This window comes from Cinclus cinclus, chromosome 12 (assembly GCF_963662255.1).
Source record: "Cinclus cinclus chromosome 12, bCinCin1.1, whole genome shotgun sequence".
Classification (NCBI taxonomy): domain Eukaryota; kingdom Metazoa; phylum Chordata; class Aves; order Passeriformes; family Cinclidae; genus Cinclus; species Cinclus cinclus.
Window position 1 is genome coordinate 21,013,107 of NC_085057.1, and position 23,755 is coordinate 21,036,861.

General features: G+C 39.6%; 1 protein-coding gene across 1 annotated transcript in view; it reads right to left on the reverse strand.

The window, feature by feature from the left end:
- The window catches only part of SLC6A11 (solute carrier family 6 member 11), an 84,495-nt gene that overhangs the window by 41,655 nt on the left and 19,085 nt on the right, over positions 1-23,755 (reverse strand). Inside the window, exons 5-6 of the mRNA XM_062500442.1 lie at positions 20,622-20,754; positions 828-962 (exon numbers count right to left, since the gene is read on the reverse strand). Of these exons, the coding sequence (XP_062356426.1) occupies positions 828-962; positions 20,622-20,754 (268 nt within the window). The remainder of the gene's footprint in view (positions 1-827; positions 963-20,621; positions 20,755-23,755) is intronic.

Here is a 23,755-nt window from a genome sequence, read left to right on the forward strand (position 1 = left end):
AGGAGCCCCTCTATTGTCTTTTGCATCAAAATACATCAACAAAAGCATCAAAATACATGTTTGAAATAAACTGAGATTTTGAAAAATTATGCTGACGCCTCTTCAGTAAGCGGATTAAAAAAATCCATTTTGACAAGTATTCCCAAATTCCTTTCTGTCTCCTTCTCAGGATCCATTTAATAATGTAATAGCCCCAGGAGAAACACTGTATAATGTCTTTTACAGTGCCAAATCAGATCAGTAAAATGCTGTCTGCAACCTGTCAGATTCTATAGAGATTGTGTCGTTTCCCCCTTCAATATCACACAGATGATGGACAATACAGTTTTATTGTAATTCTCTGTTGCTGGATATAAAAAAACTCCAAACCTTAATCCATTATTTCCATGTTCTAGTCTACATTGGAAACAACAAAACAGGCTGATTTCCTGGTTTGAGTACTACATTCCTCCTCGGTTCCATATTCTGCTATAAAGACAGCAATCATCTGAATGAACAATTTCTCTTGTTGATTCTGCCTGAGATTCAGACTTGGAGCGGGCAAAGAACCAAAGAATGGCCAAATCCCAGTTAAATTTGTCCCCACTGAACTGGTGGCAACACTTTTGTCCATCAGTGGCAGAAGCACCAACTGCAACTGGCTCTGAAAATCCTCACTTATCAACCGAGGTACTTTCCAATTTAAAATACGTGTGTTTTACAGCCCTATCCCCAATTCCACACCTCCAACGAGGAGCAGCTCCCCAGCAGTCACACCTGTGCTCAGACATCCAAGCCAAGGAACTCCTGCAGCTTTTCCCAAATAAACGTGCAGCACATGGTCCTACCTGTGGGTCAGAGAGGCGGGAGATGTCGGGGTAAAGGTAGAACTTGATGCCCTCGGAAGCGCCGGGTAACGTCACCCCCCGAATCAGGAGGATCATCAGCATGATGTAGGGGAACGTGGCTGTCACGTACACAACCTGGGGGGGAAAGAAACATCACAAAAGGATTTTCTTCCAGCTGCAGAACCACCTTATTTTCACGTCTGCTGCAGGAAAAGTGCTTTGAATGCCTTTGTGCAGGGGGTTTTTACCCTACAACCATATTCCCTTCTGAGCTCCTTAGGTTTTGTGGGAGAGGTCAGCACATTTTTTACAGAGATTGGGAAGTTCTCTGTAAGTGTATGATTTCCAAACACAGGTACTCATGATAGCAAGTAATTAATTATATATATTATAACAATACAAGCAATGGATTCTCAGTCACCCCAAAATCACTAAACTGATTTCTTTTCAGACTGCTGTGCCTGCATGTCTGGGTTTGAGGAGTAAGCATTTCATCATACCCATATCTCCTTGGGATTTCATAGAGAGCCCTTATCTTATAAAGAGCCTTCCAGAGAACCTCAGCAATTTCTATTTTCACATACATGGTCACACTTGTTTGTTATTTTTTTTTTTTTCCCCCAGAAATCAGTTTGTTTGGGGAGCAACAGGAAACCTGGAAGAAGTCACGTTTTCCAAAGGAAAAATGGAGCAGAATTGGTCCTTTTTTCACAATCCCAAACCTGAGTGCAGTACATAGCTTAAAGAAGGAGAAGGATTAAATTATAAATTCCATGGCACTATCAGTATTTTCTTTATGTGACAACCACTTCTGTATAAATTTGACTCTCTATAACTGCTGGTGGCCATTTCCACCTGTGAGATGTTACTCTTACACCTGCCTTGCACCAGTAAAAATTAGTTAAGCTGCAAGAAAGGAAAACGTCATTTGGTGAGAAATGCAACCTCAAAAAATATGCATTTTAACCTCAGGAGCCCAATATCTGTCTCCTATGTAAATGAAAGGGATACATCAAAGAACAGACCTGTGAAAGGATTCTCAGACATTTTCATGTAATTAATGAACTGAAATTAGATTTTCAGACTATTTAACCCCAAGCTTTAAATGATCTCATGTACCTCATCAGGTATCCCAAATAATGGAGGAACTTGAATTTCCCAGGAAATGGACAGCACCATTCTGCTTGGGACCTATAAGTCCCAAAAGCCTGAGCTGATGAATTCCTAGGTCAGTACAATGCAAAATGAGAAGTTTTATCCCAGTGCTTACATTTGTTGACTGTTAGTGGGAATGCAAACTGCCACGACTGACTGAATTCAAATAGACCTTGTCTTTCCACATTGGGGTTTCAAATAAAAAAGGATCAGCAGTTAATGAGAATTAAAAAATAAACACATGGATGGACACCATCCTGCTCTGAGCCTTAAATTAGCTGGAAAGGATGGAGTAACCAGCTAATGGTTTTAATTTATTTACTTCTTTGCCAGCTATTTTTTCCTCCTCGTTTTAAATCAAAAGTTGCATTTAACAGAGGGTAGTCAGCAGACACATCCATTTGATGGCACTGAAGGCCTTGCACCTGAATATCTGTAATATTTCCTTGCATTTCCTTCTTCTCTGCACTGCTGTGTGTGCTGCACCCACATCCACTGCTCCCTGGACATCCCACAGTGCCTGGAGCATTCTGCCTGAGCAAACCTCGTGATCTGGCAGAGGCAGATTCCTTCCCAGGTTGTGCTGGGAGGATTTCCTCTCTCATCTCCATCAAGGAAAAGCCAAAGCCATTTATCTCTGCAGCCAGGACAGGCCAAGTCAAGGGCTCTGTGCAACCCCACAGCAGCAAGGGCTGCAACCACAACCTCTAATGAATTTTTTGGCCACCAGGGCAGCTCTGCCCCAGCTTTAGAGGAACAAGGGCTCTCCCTGCTCTCTGGTTGCCATGCAACAAGAAAATAAAAATAAAGCACCACTGGCTCCGTATTTCTGGCAACAAACACCAATGCAGATATCCAGAATTACAGCAAGAGGGACACCAAGGAAGCAGAAGTGGGAAAGGTGGAAAGATCCCCTCTTCCCGAGCCACTGGCACTGCTGGGGATGGATCACACGGCTCTTGCGGGTTCTCTTTTACCTCAACAGGTGAGTGACAGGAAAGAGCCACTCATTCCCATTTTCTCCCCCTCCCCAGGAGCTCCTGAGGTGAGGCAGGATGGGGAATTTAGGAATCAGCGCCATTATTAGCATCATCACCACATCTGTTGGGCATTAAAAGTTTCCCCGAATTGTTTTCTTTTCTTTCAACACATCGAACCTCTCTGAATATCAATGTGAGCACAACTGTTTCTAATTACACCACATCCTGTTTTAATTGACTTTAATTGCTTGGTATGTTAATTTGCATCCCAATGCTCAAAATGCTTTTTTTAAACCCTTGTCAGAGCCATGCCAATGTTTAAGCAGTTGGAAACAAAATAAAAATTTCTGGCAGGCGAGTTTTTGCACCAAGTTCTCCTCTTACAATGTGGTTGAAAGAAAAATATACAATGATCTTTAGACATACAAGTAGGTGGAAATGCAACTCTGAACTATACTTGGGTGCTAAACTCAAAGTACATTGGAACCAAAGATCCTGAGAATGGATATTTTATTGACTGCCATGAGCATTAAATATCAAAGAATAGGAAATAAGTTGAGTACCAAGTACTGGAAATTTAAATTCCAAGAACTTAAAGATGCTTAGATGTCACTCAAGGTTAATATATGGATATTGAGGAACCTATGAAATTATTTCATGAGTGAGGCACCGTAAAGATTTTGAGAACTGAGCTAGATTTCAGTTTCATCTTTTCATACTTTAATATCTTAACAGCACAAATTTGTGCCTGTGTACCAATTTGCCCCCTGGCACTGTTGAACTCTTTGTCCTAAACAAAAAGGACTTTTTCTCAACACTCCAGGCAGATGATGCTGCAGGGTGAGGGGGATCTGGCTTGTGAGAATTAGAAATTCAGGATAACCCTGCTGAGAATAAGAAGGAAGATTTCCATACAGTGAACTGAGCCCCAGCCCACAGAAATCTCCAAGCCCCAAATCAGATCTCTTTGGCCAAAGCTCCTACAGAACTACAGCTCCTCCTGAGCTCCACACTCTTCCTCACAGCATCATGAAGCAGTGAACCTTCCTCCTTTGCTTGGCTCTTGCTGAGAACACACAGCCGGAATTCCTGAACTAAATATCACTTGGAGGCCAGGAATTCTGATGGAATTCTCCCCTGCAAGCTGCAATGTTCAGCTGCAATTGTTTGCACTACAATGAGCCAACTGCATTTTATAAATGGGATAAAATTTATCTTGATTCTTCGGGAAATTACTGGCTTGTTAATCCCTGTCCCCTAAAATCCTCTATGGGCTGTCAACGAGGAATATCAGTGCAGGAATTGTCAGAACTCACTATTAAAGTGTTAATGTAAAACCAGACCTGCCCCCATGCCCTGCTCATCCTGTTTTTCATGGAGTGTTTTCATCCTGGTGTCATTTAACCTATTCATTTATTTGTTTGTTTATTTATTTGAAACCACACCATGGCGAACCAGAGTGAAACCCACAGCTGGGCCCATGCTGCACTACACTCCTGTGTGGACAAATTACTCAGGAACCAAAATTTCACCCAGTGATGTGAGAAGGAAAAGAGTCACAAATATAGAAATATAATTATCATACCCCTGCCTGGCAGCCCTGCTGTCTGAGTAGACACACCCAGGAACCACTAATTTGGGCAGGATTTCCATCATTTTTTTTTTTTAATTGTCCCAAAAGCAACAGTCAAACCAGACTTGGCCTCACTGATATTTGCCAGTTTCACAGATTCTGACTTCCTAGATGATACCAGCAGATGATAAACATGATAAAAGATTTTCTTTTTCAACTGCCATGGGATATTTTAAAATATTCCATGCAGCATTGTTTGGAAAAAAACCCTTTTGTTCATCTGACTGTACACCATCTGTGGAGCTACGAGTGACAACTGAAAAGGGAGATTTTCCACCTTAATTGGATTTACAAGAAAAACGGTGAAAAATGGCATAAAGTGATATAAAGGAATGAGAGCTGATTCACAAAGTTTTTAAAAGCATGTCAAAAGGGGGAAAACATTTCAGGTCCACAACATTTTAAAGTTAAATTTCACATGCAGAAAAAGAAATGAAAGCAAAATCCCGACAGAACACCAGGTAAGTGGATTTGTATAATCAGGATGAAGAGAGGTGGTTAGAATCAGCAAAACGGCCGATTAGAAAAAATGGATTTTTTTTCTATTTTCTCTGTGTGTTCTATAGATTTATTCTGCATCTTCTTGTCATCTTTGTTTATCCACAGAGGGAGTCTTTTTCCAGGATAGTTCTGGTAAACCATCCTTAACCAGATTGCCTGTGAACTGCAGAATTCCTTCTAAATTACCATTGAATCATGTGTAAATGCAGACAGCTTCACTCTGAGCAGGAATAAATTCAAAACCCAGCAGCTAAGAAAATTTACTGAGATTTGAAGACTGAGAAATAAGTAGCAAAGGGGAAAAGTTCACTGGGAATGAAAATTCAGTGAGATGAGCCAGAAAAGAGGGGCCAGAGAGGACACTCAGTGAAGATCCTGAGTGATCACAGGAAGTGAAAGATTCCCCATGAAATAAGAACTGCACAAAGGAATGATTCCAGCACCACATCACACTGAGCTCATTGCCCAGGACAAGGAAAAATCCCTACCTGGCAGAGCTGTGCAAGTCCCAGGTTTTTTACACATGGTGGTGAAGGCAAGAAATAAATAAATGGAAGTCTGAGTTGGAATGGTATCCTTCACAATGAAATGAAAACTTCACTCCAAAATTCATTGAGTCAATTAAAAAAAATCAAAAAACCCACAAAATGTTCTGTTTAATTTTAGTTTGGCATTCTTTTAACTGAATGGGAGATCTCTCTTGAATGAAAAATGCTTTAACAAGCTCAAAGTTGTTATTTAGAAGCCTTAATCCCAAGTTAAAAATGGGTGAAAAAACCTATTTTCCATAATTTTTTTGCAGCATGAATTATTCTTCACATTGGGTCTGACCTTATAGAGTTTTCAGCACTTCCCAAATTCCATTTCAAATATTCTGTGTTCAAAAAGCTGCCTGCCTGAAGTCAAAAGTTCCAAAAGAAAGAGAAGTTATGGTGGAAGGTTGAATCAAAAGTGCTCTATTGGAAACCAAGGGATGCAGCTAAAATTGGAAAACAATGAGAAAGCATCAAGGGCAGACAATATCCATGCACAGCAGCAGCTCATTTTCCCAGCTGAATTGAGTGAACAATTCACTTCCACTTCTCCCCATAAATATTCCTGAAGCAGCAGCAAGTTTTCTAAATATGTGTTATTTCCCAGCTAATTCCAGCAGCTGGGTTTGTTTCCAGCTCATCCAGGAGCATTAAAATCAAGACCTGGCTTCTTTCTGCTAAAATTGCTCTTCAGGCTTGCTGGTTCTTTTGAGGTCTACAGACCTCCTGCTTGATAATAAAGAAAATAAAAATCAGTGTACTGTCTGGAGCTAATGTAAAGGTAGATTTCCTTGTATTTGGAAAAAAAATTCTTTAATTAGCAGATCTTGCCTCTAAAATTTGCAAGAATACCAAGAACAGAATATGCAGACATATCCAAAAATCCCAGTCACGGAGACCAGAACACAAAAAGAGTTCAAAAAGTGTACAAAAGTACCTAGAGAAAATGTAGAAATGGTGATTTTTATCCCATTATTGCAATCTTTTATGTGAGATCCTGCATTTAAAAGCTATAATAAATTAAATTAATAAATAAGTAATAATGGCAAATAAGTTTATTAATAATAAATTAATAAGAAGAAATAAATAAACAATGGCAAATGCAGATAACCAGATTAATTCTTGATACATGCACAGCTTAATAATGACCTAATCAGTGACAAATAATGTGCCAACAGCTTCTAAAAAAGTGGGAGTGATTATAAATAATGGGCTGAATCCCAAAAAAAACTACTTTAAGTCACAGTTCCTTTTATTTCAAGGATTTATTCCAGCCTGAATAGGCCTCACTCAAGTTCACAGAACCAAATTCACAGTAAAATTTACACACTGTGCAAATCAGTTCAGATTTTTTGACTGCTCTGAAGTGTTTTTAAATGTTCACAAGTGAATCCACACTAAACAAGGATCAACCTGAACTAAAAACTGAGTGACTGTTGGAAATGTTGCATTGATATTATTACATTTTGGCTGTCATTAAATGCCATAATGAAAAGCATTTCTCTATTTTAGAGCTCAATATCTGTAGTAAATACAACTCAGGAGCTCAGTGCCTCCTCCCACCGCTTTCTCAGCCTCCAAAATTATATTTTCCACACTCAACGTTAATCCTCCACTTGCCAACTGTTCTTAGAGCAGTTATGTTGATGGAAAAAGTGAAGGCTGCAACAACCCTGAGCACCATCATCCCAAAAATGTTTCCCTGTGTAGGAAAGCATGTTCCTCACGCTGCTGATGTGCTGTTAGCACACTGCTCTTACAGAAATCCCAGCAGTTGTAACACAGCGTGCCCAGAATAACTCTGGGAAGCAGGGCAAGGTCTGTGGTGGAATTTCTCAAAGGCAGAAATTGCAGAAAACCTTGAGCAAAACGAACACTACAATTTGGCAAGCAGATATTGCTCTCCCAAATACAAAAAGCGCAAATGCAAAAGCAGATTTCCAATGCTAAAATCATGGTGTTATTGTCCCTGGAACCTGGAGTGTGTCTGTTGGAGGGTTTTCTCTAAAAGCAGTGGAAGTTTTGGGATTGGATGAATTTTTACCCAGAAAAGACAATTAATTGAAGTTTATTATTTTATCTCCACCATAAATGGTGCTGATAAACCAGAGAAATAACAGCATCCTATAAGTATAATGTGATCTATTTTTTTTGTTTAACATTCAAGGGCACAAAGAGGAAGAGCTGCCCACTGGTTGTGGGCAGGGAGAGGAAGACTGATGGGGAGGAAGCAAATTTCAGCATCTTGGCTGAGCTCATCACTGCAATCCAAGTGTTTATGTAGAGCTCCCATCATGGAGGGAATCTGCAGAGCCACAGATACCTCAATTAAAGACTGCTATTTAATCAAGTAAAAGTCAACTTTAAAAATCAGTCAGGAAGAATTTTAAATATAAATTAGGAGTAATTAATCAACTGAGGGTTGGGTTTTTTGTTTGGGCTGTTTTTGGGGGGTTTTTTAAGTGGGTTTTTTTTTGGTTTTTTTTTTTTTTGTGAAGGTCTTTAAAATGTACAAGCTTTCATAAAACAAAGCTGTTCCTTTCCAGAACCTTCTGGGATTTTCAGATCTCTCAGTGCCATCTAGTTTACCCTCATAAACCAGATATTGTGTTGCACATATACCCAGAAGTTTGCCTTTTGCTTAAAAAAAAAAAAGTGTAATATGGGATGACTATTCCTCATAGCAATCCCATTTCTGTGAAAATAATTCACAGTGATCCCACAGTGGCACCTGGATTTCCAGTTGTGTAATCGATTTTGCACAGACAGAAATAGAGGTTCAATAAGGCACCACATGAACTGGAAATTTTACTTATTCTAGACAGACCTTCCAGTTCTCACTCCTCAGGTCCTGACCCACCTTAAAAATGTTTAACCTTTGAGCAGATAGAAATGCAAAGGTCAGAACAGGGCAGGAGGTGATTTTTCCTATCACTCATCTTTAATTGGAATTGGAATGGATGCAAAGCTTTTGGTTTCACAACCAAAATGCAAAAAATATTCAGCTCCTTCTCCTGATTCAGGGTTTGTTTGCTCTCTGGTTCTTCCTGGAGAACATGCAGCTGGGTTTCCTGGAGAAGTGTTGTCCTCACGGAATGATTAGATTCCCTTAAATGATTAATTTCAGTGAAACATTTCCCAGCAAAAATCGGGATTTGCCAGAGCATTCCTTATCATCTTCAACTTAGATTCCTGCTTGATTTTCCTCACTGTTTTTAAAAAAAAACCCCAAAACCTTAAACAAACAAAAAACAACACAAAAACACACTCCCAAATGAATTTCAGGTTAAAAAAAGCTGGATGAAGTCTGGGAAGTGGAAACAATGCTGTGACCAAGAGGATTATAGGGGAGGTTTTCCAGAACTCTATCCAGGTGGCCTCAAAAGGTAGAAGTTGGAAAAGGTCAGGGTGTCAGCCAGACTCTGCTGTCACCTTGCCTGACAAAGAGCTGAGGTGAAAATTAGGAACTGTAATCAGCATTTGAGAAGTCACCAAATAAATGCATAACATTTCAAATAATTGCAAATATTAAAAATGCAAAACATTAATTCAGTGCTAATAAGAATTTTGCTCCAAAACTAATCATATGTGAAATTTTCTTTGAAAATTATCCTATCAATCCTCCAAGCACTCCAGCACGTTTGTTAGTAGCCATCTCCAAATCTATCAGCCACAGCATTATTTAATCTCTTGCAGTAAATTCTGGGAAACAAAAATAAATATTTGTAAGCTGGCAGGCAAAGATATCCTATAGAACACACAGACCTCCTTTTTTTTTTTTTTTTTTGGTGATTTTTGCAATCATGAAACGAAGGAAACGGGTCAGACCTCACTGGGGCTGGGGCTGCAGCTCCCTCGGGAGGGACAGGACAGGAGCACAGGAGCAGCTCCAATGTTTCTGTCTGGGACAGGGACAGGACCCAGGGAAGGGCTGGAGCTGTGTCAGGGAGGGTCAGGTTGGATCTCAGGGGAAGGTTCTACCCCAGAGGGTGCTGTCACTGCCCAGGCTCCCCAGGGAACGGGCACGGCCCCGAGACTGCCAGAGCTCCAGGAACAACGCTCCAGGGATGCTCACTCAGGGATTGTTGGGTGTCTGTGCAGGGACAGGGGTTGGACTGGGTGATCCTTGTGGGTCTCTCCTAACTCAGAATAATCCCTGATTCCACAAACTGTCTTGTCCCTTCCAACCAAAACCATTCTGTGATTCTGTTGGGAAGTTCAGGAGTTTTGTAGGAGAATAAAGAGCTCACGTTTATATGGGAAAAGGTGTGTTTGTGTGCCCCAGTTCCTGCCAGCCACTGAGGAACACAAGCTCTTATCTCCATGGTGACAGCTGAGAGATGGATGCACCATGAAGCATTTGCAATACTGCTTGTACATTAAGTATAATAACAAAAGTATAATAAATAGCCTCACCACCCAAACTAACAAACATCCTGACCCTGACTGTGCACACTGCGCTTCCCTGGGGCTACTCCATCCCTCCTAACACAGTTAGTCACACCTTGACTGAGGGCTCACTGCCCTGCAACTTCCCCTCTCAGCAGCCTCTGACTCCAGCTGATGAATCACCTCCAGGCTGACTTGTAGAACACCAATCTGACACTGCTGCAATTAATTTGTGGGTTTGAGCAGATTTTCAGGTGAGAAGAAAAGGTGAGGTAATGCATAGAGAAAATGAGAGGGATCACACGATAAAAACCTCAGGCTGAAGACAGGGTGACTGAGGAGAACGTGGCTGCCACAGATTTATTTTTCTCTCTTAGGGAAATGCTTTGATCTGTCAGCCCTCCCTTCATCCCCTCAGCTCAGCAGAGATCCCTGAGTGGCTGCTCTGTGGATATCAAGGGTCTCTCCCTGGGGAGCAGAGACCTTTCTCTGTGCTCATCCCATACTCAGACCACTGAGATTCTGACCTCAGCAAGGCACTCCAGTAAAAAGGGACACACAAACCAAAGCACAAAAATCCTCACCGACCTCGACCACTGAAATTCTCCCAAATATATTTTACACCCACATGAAAGAACCCAGATATTATTACTACAGTTAATTAAGAGCAGTGCCTTACGCTTTCTACAACACAACTATCTACTAATTGTGTGAAGGGTCTACTTTCCGTGACACAATCAAGCTTACACAGGATGTTTTGAGTTTCTCCCTTTCTCTCCTGAAGCAGACAAGTTTTTTCCAGCAGCAGGAGTGAATAGCAGGTGCACAGCAGCCAGCTCCCTCCTGGGGCTGTGTTTTAGTTACCAGCCCAGCACCAGCAGCTGCCTGGAGCTGCCTTTGTTGCTTCTGAGGCAATTTATTTCATTAAGCTTGGCCATTTTTGGGAATGAGTTTGGATCTGAGCCACAGGAGCTGACACTGGGGTGGGATACAGGACTCAAGTTTGTAAATCTCACAAGAACAGCCTTGTAAATAAAACTTGTATTACAAAGACATCTTCACATTGTGGATAAAAGCAGAAATCTGGACTTTGCTGGCTGCAGAAAGCAGAGACTGCCTTCCCACTGGCAGGAGTTAGGTTTAATATAACCCTGGCGTACAGACTTATCCATTGTGGGGATGGATACCTAAAATTGCAATTAAGGAGTCAGTCTTGAAGCTGGATAGATTAACAGGAGCTGAGGACAAACTATCTGTGTGAGAATAGGGAGTTGTAGCTATTCTGTTTCAGGGGAAGAAATATGAAATTGGAATGGCATTAAGAAAGAGCTATGAAAATTTGTGTATCTGAACTGAGGGACCCTGTCTGCTCCTTCAGAAGAAAAGGTGCAAATAATACTCCAAATACACATAGGAAGACTCAAGAAAAGCAACATTCATTGCAGTTTCTGTGGAGAAATTCTGTGCACACACAGAGACCAGGACATGGCAACCACACAGTTTTGGGAAGCGCAGCTTTGGAAACCCCTCAGTTGTAAATCCCAGCCAGCAGCAGGGCCATGCACCTGAAGGGATAATATATTAGCCCTGACACGTGCATCAACAATGGTAATAAACAGGACATTTTGTATTTTGGGTCCTGTTGGATGCTCTGCTGCAGGGAATCGTTCACTGATTGCAGGGAGGGGAGGAAGGCAATGGGTGAGGAAGGGCAGGTTCTGTGAGAGAAGAGAACCATGAAGAGATCATCCAGGAAGAAGTGACTGGAACTGTCACATTTCTGAAGCCTCTTTGTTGGGTCAGTGGAATTTTGACAATGAGCTAAAAGCCCCTGGTAACCTCAATGGCAAAAATATTTTTTTTTGTTACCTTTGGCCAATCGGTGCATTTTTCCTACAGAAATTGCTGTGTTACTCTGTGCCTTTGGGTTTTCCCTTTAATTTTGCAGCAAATTTTCCCTGCACTGCCACAGCAACTATCACAACTGGCACGCACCCTCTGCTTCTCTCTACCCCTTCTGCTTTTTCATACTGTATGGTCACAGACCAGGTGGTTTCTCTGCCCAAAACGTCTCACACCCACCTGCGTGTGCCCTGAGCTGAGCTGCCTCAGCGCACTGGAACGCTTTTTACTCTCTTCGGCTGTGGACCAGGGCTTAGATCCACCCTAAAGATTCATATGAAAGTGAATTTCCCCCCCAAGGCGCAGCTGGGAAGGACTGAAATCACGAAGACACGATTTTGATTGAAGTTTCCTATATGATACCTTCCCCAGCTGTCAAACACGAGGTCAGGAAAACCACTGAGAAGCACAAAAATTACTTTCTTTAAACAAACCCGAGGTGTCCTTAAATGCTCAGAGCACAGGAGAGTGGAAAAAAAATTAGTTTTGAAACCTCACACAGAGGAGGCGGAGAGCAGGAACTCTGCATGCATCTCATGAATGTTCTACTTTCCTCCTCTGAATACAGAGATCAGCCTTGGCCAGAGTTAAAGCCTCACCATGAAGGGCCATTCTTTGCTGTTACTTCAGCCTAAAACAAAAGACACTTCAGGAGATACAATCATTGCTGCCCAGTTCCTTTTCCTGGGCTCCTACAATGGGCCCTAGTTCTTTCTTTCTTTCTTCTTTTTTTTTTTCCTTCCACACATCTTTCTCTTATTTTTTTTGTTTCTGTCCTTTTGCTCCTTCTTTCTGCCTCATTGAATCCATTAAGGCCTTTAGATGGCCTGCTATTGAGAAATAAATTTTATTTCAGACTAGTGACTGAGTCTCAGCTGCTGGCAAGCAAGGCTTAACTCCTAAGGGGAGGGAAAATGATGGGTAAAATATATAAAAAAACCCATCTCAGAGTTTGGGCTCTTCAAGCACACTGGATACCTTGCAATGTCTTGCTCCTCAAGGAAAAGGAATAAACTAATCCCACAAATTTTCCCACTTCTCTTATGCATCAATCTTGACACACTGAGTTCTCTTTCTGCTTGCATCTTCCAACAGATCAATATATTCTCTCCTTTTAGGTCCGTGTGGCAGTGATTTTTGCACAACTGGAAATTGCAAGGCCTCAAGAGAAGCTGAGAGAGGTCCCTAATTAACACAAAATTACCCCCAGTCAGAATATAAGCACTGTTCAGACCTGCTCATGGTGTGGTGGATTATTTCAAAGCCACCAAAGCCCCATTCAAACCAAGAGAGCTGAAATCCACCTCAGAACCAGGACAAAAAGCCTTGGGAAGAAAGGAGGAAACCGTCAAAGTTCTCAGATTGACATAAATCATCCACAAAATAGAAAGAAATATGAGCTGGGAGGAAGGGGGGTGCAAAAGTATTTTATTATGTCTGGATAATGAAGTTTTCTGAAACATCCATGAACCACCCCCTGCTCCCTTGCCCTGCAAATGCAGGTGGAGGAGGGAGCAGAACTATAAAACCAGAGCTAAGGGGGAATATTTGGAGTTCAATAGTGAGAGGTGACACCACACTCAGCCAGCAAGGCCTGGGAGCTCCCACGTTGCATTTTAAGTTGTTTACAAAAATTCTGGGCATTTTCATCAACAGCAAAATGAAAAAATATAACCCAATGTTAACTACAGTTGCAGCTGGTTTTTATATATTGATTTTAGTAGTGCATAGTGAAGAGTTTAATTTGTTGGAATAAACTCCCAACAGGTCAGGTGTCTATTTTATATTGAATTATTCAGAACTGCAGCCTGGGACAAGTGGTCCTCAAAAGCATTATAAAATAAAAAAACCCCAAAAAACTAAAAACAACAAAACAAAACAGGGCTCTCCACCTTTAGTTGGACCTTGTTAAAATGTGAGTGTGAATTAAGGACATTTCAGTACATTTCCTTGGCCACCTCATTTATTCATTATAAATGGTCCAGTTCTCATTGACCGTTTCCTGCACATCACATTCAGAGATTAACAATAATATCAATAAACCCTTCCAGGACAATTTTTCTGTTATTGTTAATAGGATTCTATGTCAAGATATCCCAGCAAATGGGCTGTACCTGTTCTCTTTCATCTCTGTTTTTTTGACAGATATAATTAATATAGACTTCCAGAATTTTCCTGACGCTTAACTGGCCCTTAACTGCCTTCAGCTCAGCAAATCAAAGTGATCAATGGCACTAATTAACAAGTGAGGAACAGTGCAGCATTGCAAAGGACAGCAGCTGTGCAGTTAGAAAATGAATTTCAGAGAATCACAGAATAATTAAGGTTGGAAAAGACCAACCTTTAACCCAGCTCTGCCAAAGCCACCACTGTCCCCAAGTGCCACATCCACGTGTCCTTTGAGCACTTCCAGGGGTGTGATTAAACCCTGGGAGCCTTTTCCTGTGCCTGAGCACCTTTCCAGGGAAGGAATTTTTCCTAATATCTGACCTAAACCTGCTGCAGCCTGAGGCCATCTCCTCTCATCCTGTCCCTTGTTCCCTGGGAGCAGAACCTGACCCCACCTGGCTGCACCCTCCTAAGAATAATGATAAACTGATAACTGGAGAGAGCAAGAGGGCCCTCCTTGAGCCACCTTTTCTCCAGGCTGGACATCCTCAGTTCCCCCAGCATGTTCATCTTAAACCCCTCAGGCTGATCACAGCTCCAGTGCATTCAGCAGCCTTTGCAGGACTCTGGTCTAAGTTTTGTATGGAAAGGTTCAATTAAATGCTCAAAGCAGGAAATAGCTGGGGGTCCGAACGGAATCTAACTCATTTTCCTAAATGTAATTTTTAGAGAACGTTACAGATTAAGGCAATAGGCACAGTTGGAGGGAAAGGGAAAAAAAAAAAAGAGAGAAAAAAATCAATAGCAAAAGAGTAAAACAAGAAATGATGCCCTCATCTGCACATATTCAACCCAAAATCCTACTTCTTTTGGTAGCTACAGCAGCAGAGCTGCTCCTTTGATTTAAAAAAAAAAAAAAAAAAGTAGTTCTCTGCTTTGCTCTGGTGTTTGTAACTTTTCCATTGGGGTTGTGGTAGAAAGTCAAACACTTTAATGAATAATGAAGGTGACAAGGACAATATCAGAGCCCCTCATCCTTTTTGTTTATATTCAACAACTACACCACCAAGAAAGCTTACCAGGTCATTTCTGAGGGTTTACAGTGATGAGCTGCACACTGAGCAGTGTCCTTTTAGACATGCAGTGTATAAAGGAGTTCCTGTGCAATCACGAACCTGTTATTTTAGATTTTTGACTCACAGGACTATTTAATCAAGCATCTTAGCTCATGTTTATGGAGAGAGAGAAGCTCCATCAGAGCTTTTTCTCATGTAGCACAGCAAAACCTCCCAGCAGCGCTCTCTGGGCTGTGGTTAGAGCAGCTGCAGAGTGGAAAGGGATAAAAAGTGACAGACAGAACTACAATATTATCACAGGCTCGGTGAGAACGTGCAAGGCATTTGCAAATTTGATTATGACCTGAAAAGCTGAGCAGATTTATTTTAGAGCGGCTGCTTTTAGGTGTAACATCCCAGCCTCTTGGCTCTCTGTCTACAACATCCCTGCTCCCACCTCTCCCATCAGCCTCTGCATTTACGAGTCTCTGCTCCTGGGGCAGCTCCAAAATTCATCAAATTGAGAGGCAGCTTAAATTCAGCAGCTTCTAACATCACTATGAAGTGCAACTTCAGGGAACTGAGCACCAAGAGAAGGAAAGTATCAAAATATTCCGAAGTCAGAATCAGATAGAATAATATCCAGTGATTATGGTGTGTAGAATAGTTCCGGGAAATGCTGAAGAATGGATTCCTGTGAGATTTTTCTCTCTTGCAGCTGGTTCTGCACAATGAAAAGGATTTCTCATCACTTATTAACCAGTAACTAGTGGAGAAGTAAAAATCACCATGCAAGAACTATTGGAGCTTAGCTCTGGCAAAGGAATATTTCCATGATGTTATCAAGAACCCGTTCAAAAAGACCCCAAATATATGAGAATTGGTCTCAGTGCTCCTGCAATCTGTGTGATATTTAATGCTCAGTAAAATCCTGGAGGAAGAATGTTCTTTTAACACTTCACATCAGAAAATGCTGGCTTAGTGTTGAGTCATAACATGACAAAAACCTCATCTACAGTTTAATTAATGTGCTGTGGGTGGGGTAAAATGTTCTAATATCAATAAATTAAAAATTATACAGAGACTGTGGGGGGGTTGGAGGTTTAATACTTTTGATTCAACTTTACCTCATCTACAGCACAAAAAGCTGAAGCACATCAATGCTGATTAGCTCTTGTCCCCACTCAAGATGTCCAGGCAGGAAAGTTGGGTTATTTTTTAACTTGAGTCTATTAATTTAGATTATTGGAATAGAAGTCTTTTCAAATCAATAATTGGAGACACTCAAACCTATGGTCCACAGTGACACAGATGATACAACAAATGGGCTTTGATTTGGGCTGGATAATAGAAACATAACCAGGTAATAAAAATGAAAGCATTTTTTTAAAACCATAGATATTGTAATGAAGCAATATGTAGGACATAATTGATTAATGGCTCATATAATGAGGGAAATTAGGTACTGGAAGAGGTTGCCCCAAGACATGAGCAATCCCTGTCCTTGGTGGTTTTGGCCAAACATCAAGACAACAGTTCCAAGTTCAGTACTGATCCTTCTTTAACCCAGAAGTTTTACCAGAGACATTCTAAGGTCGCTCCCAACCTTTGGAATTCTAGAAATCCAAGTCCCTGCCAAGGTTTCAGACTAGGGATGTCAGCCCAAGAAAGGGATGTGTTGATGCACCCAAAAATTAAGAAAGAGCAGGAAAGAAGACTTAAAATGCTTTTCTACAACTTTGAGTCCAGCAGACTCCTCCCTTCAAAAGGAATTAGGCAGAAGGTGCAGCAAGACACGACTGAGCTCAGTGGAATGCTTTGGTTGCAGAAACTTCCATGAAAATAAAAAATAAAAAGGAAAATATAAGGGTTACTGCCTTCAGCAACTAATTGAGGAAAAATACATTGGCAACTACTGGTGTTGCTCTCTCAAAGTTTAAAGCACAAGGACATCCAGTTAAATTAATGAATGGATAATCTAGATCCATAAAAGAACAGGTTCCCTTCTTCCTGAAGATTTCATTAATGAAATAGGAAGATCAAAAAATGAGGAAGACTCAGCAGCTCCATGTACATAACAGAAGAACTCAGAATTATCATAAACCAGAAATCAAAAGTATTTTGGAAAAATCAGATACTGAACCACACCTAATGATCAAAGACTGGAATAATAATTTAATAATTTAAATGTTAAAAAATTAAAATCATCAGTCTTCTAGACAGTTCTTACCTCATCTTTGGAAGCATTTGACCTCAGCTACTGAAAACTCTTCTCCATGAGATGGAGATCAGGTATTATCAAGCAAGTTTCAAAAGACACATCACATTATGGTAACAGTGCATTGGCAGTTTTTCTCCTTCTGATTTTGAGTTTCTCATTGAAAGATTCTGTATTTTGCATATTTGTAACATTTAAAATGTGAAAGCTGGCACACAAATATCTTTGGATCTAAGACTGGATAATTCAGGGCAAGAAAGTGTGAATAATTAAGGACAAGAACCTCTGAAAGGGCACAAATCTATTTCACCTGAAAGCTGCCAGAATCACCTGGATTTATTCTGCTATTTCACTTCTGCTGGAATGGAAAATGGAAGTGCTTTGTGAGAAAGTGATGAATTTCAAGAACAGTAATGGAAAAGTTTGGAACATCCTGTTAACAGTGTAATAAGCACTTCCTCTGGAGTTAAACTTTATGTTAGTCTTAATATATTGAATATCCTGAAATATTAAACATTCATGATCTGTGGGAGTGCTGGTTGGAGAACGATGGGGTTATTTTATAACAGCTTTTAAGGCCTGGATTCTTTTCTCACCATGCATTAGAATGCAGAGTAAAAAAAGAGGAAAAGGGTGAACCAACATCCTGAATATTTCACAAAGCACAAGGGTATGGAGAGGAAGTCTCTCCTCACCTTCTCCATCTCACCTCTGTTTCCCTTGTCCTCTTTCTCTCCACTATCCTGTCCCACAGACACCTCCCTTTGAAAAAGTTGCAAATGTGATAAAACTTTAAGAAGTTTTTTGCTTTGAGTAAATGTAATTTTTCGCTGAAATTTTTCAATCCAATTAAAGCATGTAATAAATTTAACAGACAGTTATATTACTATAATTAAAAAACCCAAAAGTCAATTTTAAATGTTTCCTGGAAATGAGCATATAATAAATTCAGTTTACTGGGAAGGCTTATGGCTGAGCTTAAATATGAATTTTAGAAATGGCACTAGATTTGAAATGGAAACTTCAGCCCAGAAATCTGCTGCATGATTTATATTTCAGAACATTTAATCTTTCTATAGCATCCCCTACACCTGAGTGCTGCCTTTGTTTCTTAGCTGGGGAGATTGCTGCTCTGGGAAGGCAGTGCCATGGCCCAGATAACCAGAGATTAGGCTGGAAAAAGTGGCAAGTGGAAGAATATTGAATAAACAGTAAATCAATGAATTAATAAACAGTAAATGTATGCCCAGGGAAAAAATCCTGCAGCACAGCAACAGAGCTGGAAAAAAGAAATTTTCAATTTTGGTTAGGACAGATCATTATTGAGACCCTCTGGGAAGGCAGATTCATGGATACCACAGAGCCCCCTAAGAAATGTGGGAATTTACCAGTCCTGAGGAATTCCTCAGGATTCTGGAAACAGAACAGCTGCTCAAACTGATTTAAATGGTGCAAATATGCCATGAGTCTGCCTCTTACAGAACCCTGATCTAAATGTTTTAAGCTTGACACCTATAAAGCTGAATACTGGGTGTTAATTCCCTTTTCTTCCCACTTCTGTTGCAAGACTAGAAGTTATTACTGCTTGTTGTAAAGTTTATTACCCCATTTCATGTGCCCAAGACAGGCTGTTCTTTTCTAGCCTGACCTCATCAGAGAGGTGGTTATCAAAATCACACTGAAATAAAATCAATTTATTCCATCTACCTAAAGCTGAGGGTTTAGCTAAGCTATCAGAGAAAGAAAAAAAAAAAACAGGGTCAGACAGGTTATCGACATTCAGCACAAGATCTGGTTCTGGGGAAATGGTATAAACTGAAAGAATGGAAGAACAATACAAATCCTGGATGTAAACTTCAGAAATGTAAAAATAAATCTTTTTCAAGTCACTTCAGCCCCTTCTGAGCCCAGGATTGCTCCCACTCTCTCTGTGAGCACCTTCGGCCCAGCCTCGCGTGCGTGCGCACACGGGCAGCCACAGAGCTCTTCCCCGCACCCCTGGGCAGATTAAACCATGCTAGAATACATTGCCATCCTCAGTCATTCCTTCTGATGGAGAAAAAAGATAAAAAATCAGTTTTGCTCAGTTTCATTTCTTCCCTGCCATCTGCAGCCCCTCGGAGAACTCCAAAGTGCTGGTGCAGCTCCCCGGAGCGCTCTGAGACGTGAGCACATTTATCTTGTCATCCCCTTGATCCCTTTGGCTTCTCCTTAGCCCTCTCTTGAGCATTCCTCCCTCCTCTAAACAATTCATTCCCATGCCTATCCCTGGGCAGCGTTTCTCAGCATTTTCCCGGCAGTCACTCGATGGAAGTGGGGCTGCAGAAATCTCTGGGTGGAAATACTCGAATGGGAAACGCAGCACCAGATCGAGTGGCACAGTTGGCAAATACACCCACAACCAGCAACAGGGAACAGCCAGAATGTTAAAATATCGATAGTGTGAAAGATGTGTGCAGTTGACACGGCTCAAAAATTTCACTCTGGCGTTTTCTAAATTTCAAAAATCCAGTACATTTCGAATAATTCATTTATAAACTGAGGTTGCTAAAGTAGAAACAAAAAAAAGTCCACAACCCAAACTATGTAAGAAAGAATTGAAAATTAAATATTTCTATGCATCAGTTTTGTTACTGATCTCCTTTAGTTCCAAGATGAGAAAGCAAGGCTTGTTTTGGATCCTCCCTGCAGACCAGAGGCTCTTTTCCTGTGTCAGTGCAGTTGATTATTCACAGATTCTGCTCAGAGCTGTGGCTGATACCACTCCAGGGGCAGCATCTCCCTCATCCCATGGCTCCTTCTCCCTGCTCCCAGGACTGAGTGGCTCAAATTCACTCAAAAAGTGCTAAATATTTTTATTTTCCCCCATAATATGCCCATCTTGGTCCTTCTCTGAGTGCTTCCATTATTTCTGCTCTCAGTATTCAATTTGTTATTTCAAAATTCTCTTTATATGTGCATCAAAACTCTCCATGGCCCTTTTGTGGGACTGAGAGTTTTGGCTTCAGCGTGGGGCAAGATCCAAATTTTGCAGAAATTGTGCACAGAAATCAGCACAACCTGGTTTCAGAGTTCAAGGACGGGCCAATAAAGCTTATTGCTAAATTCACAAAAATTAAACAAAACCACCCAAGAGAATTAGGAGCAAAGCAAATCACAAAACAAAAAAAAAATGCAAGGAACTCTTAACAACAATAATTTTGCAACTGATACACCTCCCAAGTGTAGTTCCTCATGAAATTCTCCCGTTCTGATGGAAATGAAAATGAATGCCAGCAGAGGTTTGGGTTCAAGGTGCCACACGGAATTTCAGCCTCACCTTTCCAGTGGATTTGGTGCCTTTCCAGATGCAGAAATAACAAATAGTCCAAGCAGCCAGGAGGCACAGGGCGAGCTCCCAGCGCAGGTTCCCAATGTGCTCGATCCCATCGGAAATTGCCAGCACCCTTCGTCTTCCACGGGAAAAAAAACAGGAGAAAAAATTATAATATTGAGCTAAAACAGCACCACATGTGAAATACTGGGATAAAAGCGAACTCATCACAAAAAAAATCATCACAGCATTAAGCTAAAACAGCACTACATATGAAATACTGGGATGAAACTAAGTTCATTACAAAAAAAAATATCGAGCTAAAACAGCACTGCCTGTGAAATAGTGGTATAAAAGTGAATTCATCACAAAAAACGATGGTGATATTGAAAAAAACACTGCATATGAAAAACTGGGATAAAACTGAATTAATTACAAAAAAAGATGATAATAATGGAAAAAAATCAGCATTACATATGAAACACTGGGATAAAATTAAATTAATTATGAAAAAATATGGTGATATTGAAAAAAAAACAGCATTACATATGAAAAAACAGCTTAAAACTGAACTAATTATGAAAAAAATATAATATTAAAGCAAACCAGCACTACATGTGAAATACTGGGATAAAACTGAATTAATTACAAAAATATTATAATATTGAAAAAACAATGTTACATATGAAACACTGGAATAAAATTAAATTAATTACATAAAACAGGCGATGTTATTGAAAAAAAATTACTTATGAAAAAACAGGATAAAACTCAATTAATTATGAAAAAAATATAGTATTAAAGAAAACCAACACTACATGGGAAAAAATGGGATAAAACTGAATTAATTACAAAAAAGAGATTATAGTATTGAAGAAAATAACATTACACATGAAAAACCAGGATAAAATTGAATTAATTGCAAAAAAAAAAATTAATATTGAGCTAAAACAGCACTACATGTGAAATACTGGGATAAAACTGAATTAATTACAGAAATTATTATAATATTGAAAAAACAGCATTACATATGAAACACTGGAATAAAATTAATTACAAAAAAAAGTGGTGCTATTGAAAAAAAACAGCATTACATATGAAAAACCAGGATTAATTGGAAAAAAATTAATTGAATTAATTGGAAAAAATATAATATTGAGCTAAAATAGCACTACATGTGAAATACTGGGAAAAACAGAATTAATTGCAAAAAAAAAAGAGATTATAATGTTGAAGAAAACAGCATTACTTGTGGGGTTAAAACTGAATTAATTTGATTCAAGGACTCCTCGTTCCTCACTACTGAAAATACCCCATACTAAGGTAGAAAGGAAGACAAAAGAAAAAAACTGAATATTCCCAGTATTTTATATCTGGTTATAAATGAACAAATGTTTCCCCATTTCAGGTCAGCGACAAAAATTTTAATTTTAGAACAACTTTTCCTTACAGTCAAAGAAAAAGAAATTATTTGAATTTGTTACCAGCACACATGAGCCAAAAAGAAAACACTTCCTAAATAAATGTTTTTTTCAATTTGGTTTTAACCCCCCCCCCCCCCCCCCCCAAAATTCTAACCTTTATTTTTACCTGTTAACCTTAATTTTAATTAATTTCCTTTGCTAATTGGAACTATAAGATTAAGTTATTTCTTTTCAAAACCTCAAGACTTTGAAGCAACTCAAAGGAACAGATGCCCACATAAAGACATTCACATAAAAGTTTTTACCACTCAACCTAAAATAAACCATCCATGAGCAGAGATTTCTTTGAAATCTGTATTTCAAGTTAATAGAAATATAAATTATTCCAACCTCAGACTTATACTCCTCTCCCTCCACATTGTGAGTGAAAATTAATTGTTTGATTTTCACTTGTTTCAATTGATTATATAATTAATATCTACATAGGTTATACACGTAATTTAATTACAGTTTAGTAGAAAAGTTAAGTATTAAATTTAAACCAATCAAACTAGAGATAAATATATAAAATAATTATTCCCCTTGTATTTGGTTCATTTATTGTCCCAGGCAATAAATTCAGGGATATAAAGACTGATCCTGTAATTCCAGCAAATAAAATATAATATTTAAACAATACAGAATATTTATATGAAACATATAATATTTACATGAAATATAAATATTTAAATGAAATAAAATTATATTAAAAAATGAAAAAAAGGAGGAATTTGCTCTGTCTCATGAAGCAGGTGAGGATGGAGGGAAATCCCCATAGTGGATGGAGTGGGAGATGCCAAGAGAGGGAAAATGGAAATATTGAACCACGCCCAGGTTTTCCAGGTTTTCCATGGTTTTTTGTTTCCCAGGTTTTCCATGTTTCTGCTGCTCCTGAGGGATGCAGCCACTCATAAAATGTGTGTTTAAAATATCCCCTTTAGCTGGGGAATGACAGAATTAACAGGGTAAAGAAAATTTATCTCCATATTTCCCAATTAATAAAGATAGATCTTCCCAGTCAAAAAAAAAAAAAAAGAAAGAAGAAAAAAAAGGGGGGAAAGGAAGTCAAGACAAACTTTTTGAGTATTGTCTGCTGAAATGTAAAATTGCTGCCACCTCATCTATGTTTGCTCCCCATCCTGGAACTGGTTTTATTCTTCAAATCCTTATTCTTCAAATCCTTATTCTTCAAATCCTTATTCTTCAAATCTATCATCAGCTAATTTGGGAGAGAAATGATCCAGCATGAAGCACCCTCAGTTAGCCAAGACCTGCAAAGTGCCTGAAGTTCTGTCATCAAAAAGCACCCAAAGGAAGAGAGGTGGCTTTTAATGAAGGGTTATTTTAATCAAGAAGAGGAAGGACATAATTGATACCTGCAAACAGCATCACTGAGAGATAATTATGCAGAGGTGATGAAATGCGTCGTTTAAATTCACGTTCTTCTAAGATGTTTGACAGATGAATGTGGGATTTTAGCTAGGATGAAGTCCACCCTCCTTACAAATTCTCATTCAAAACCCAAATGAAATCCTTGAATTCATAGATCACCCGGAAGAAGAATTAATTGCAGGAGAACCAGGATAAAAACTGGCATAGTATGATAAAAAAGTAATAAATAATATAGGGCAATAAATAATAAAATTCCTTTTCAAATAGTACAGTTTTAAGATGAAA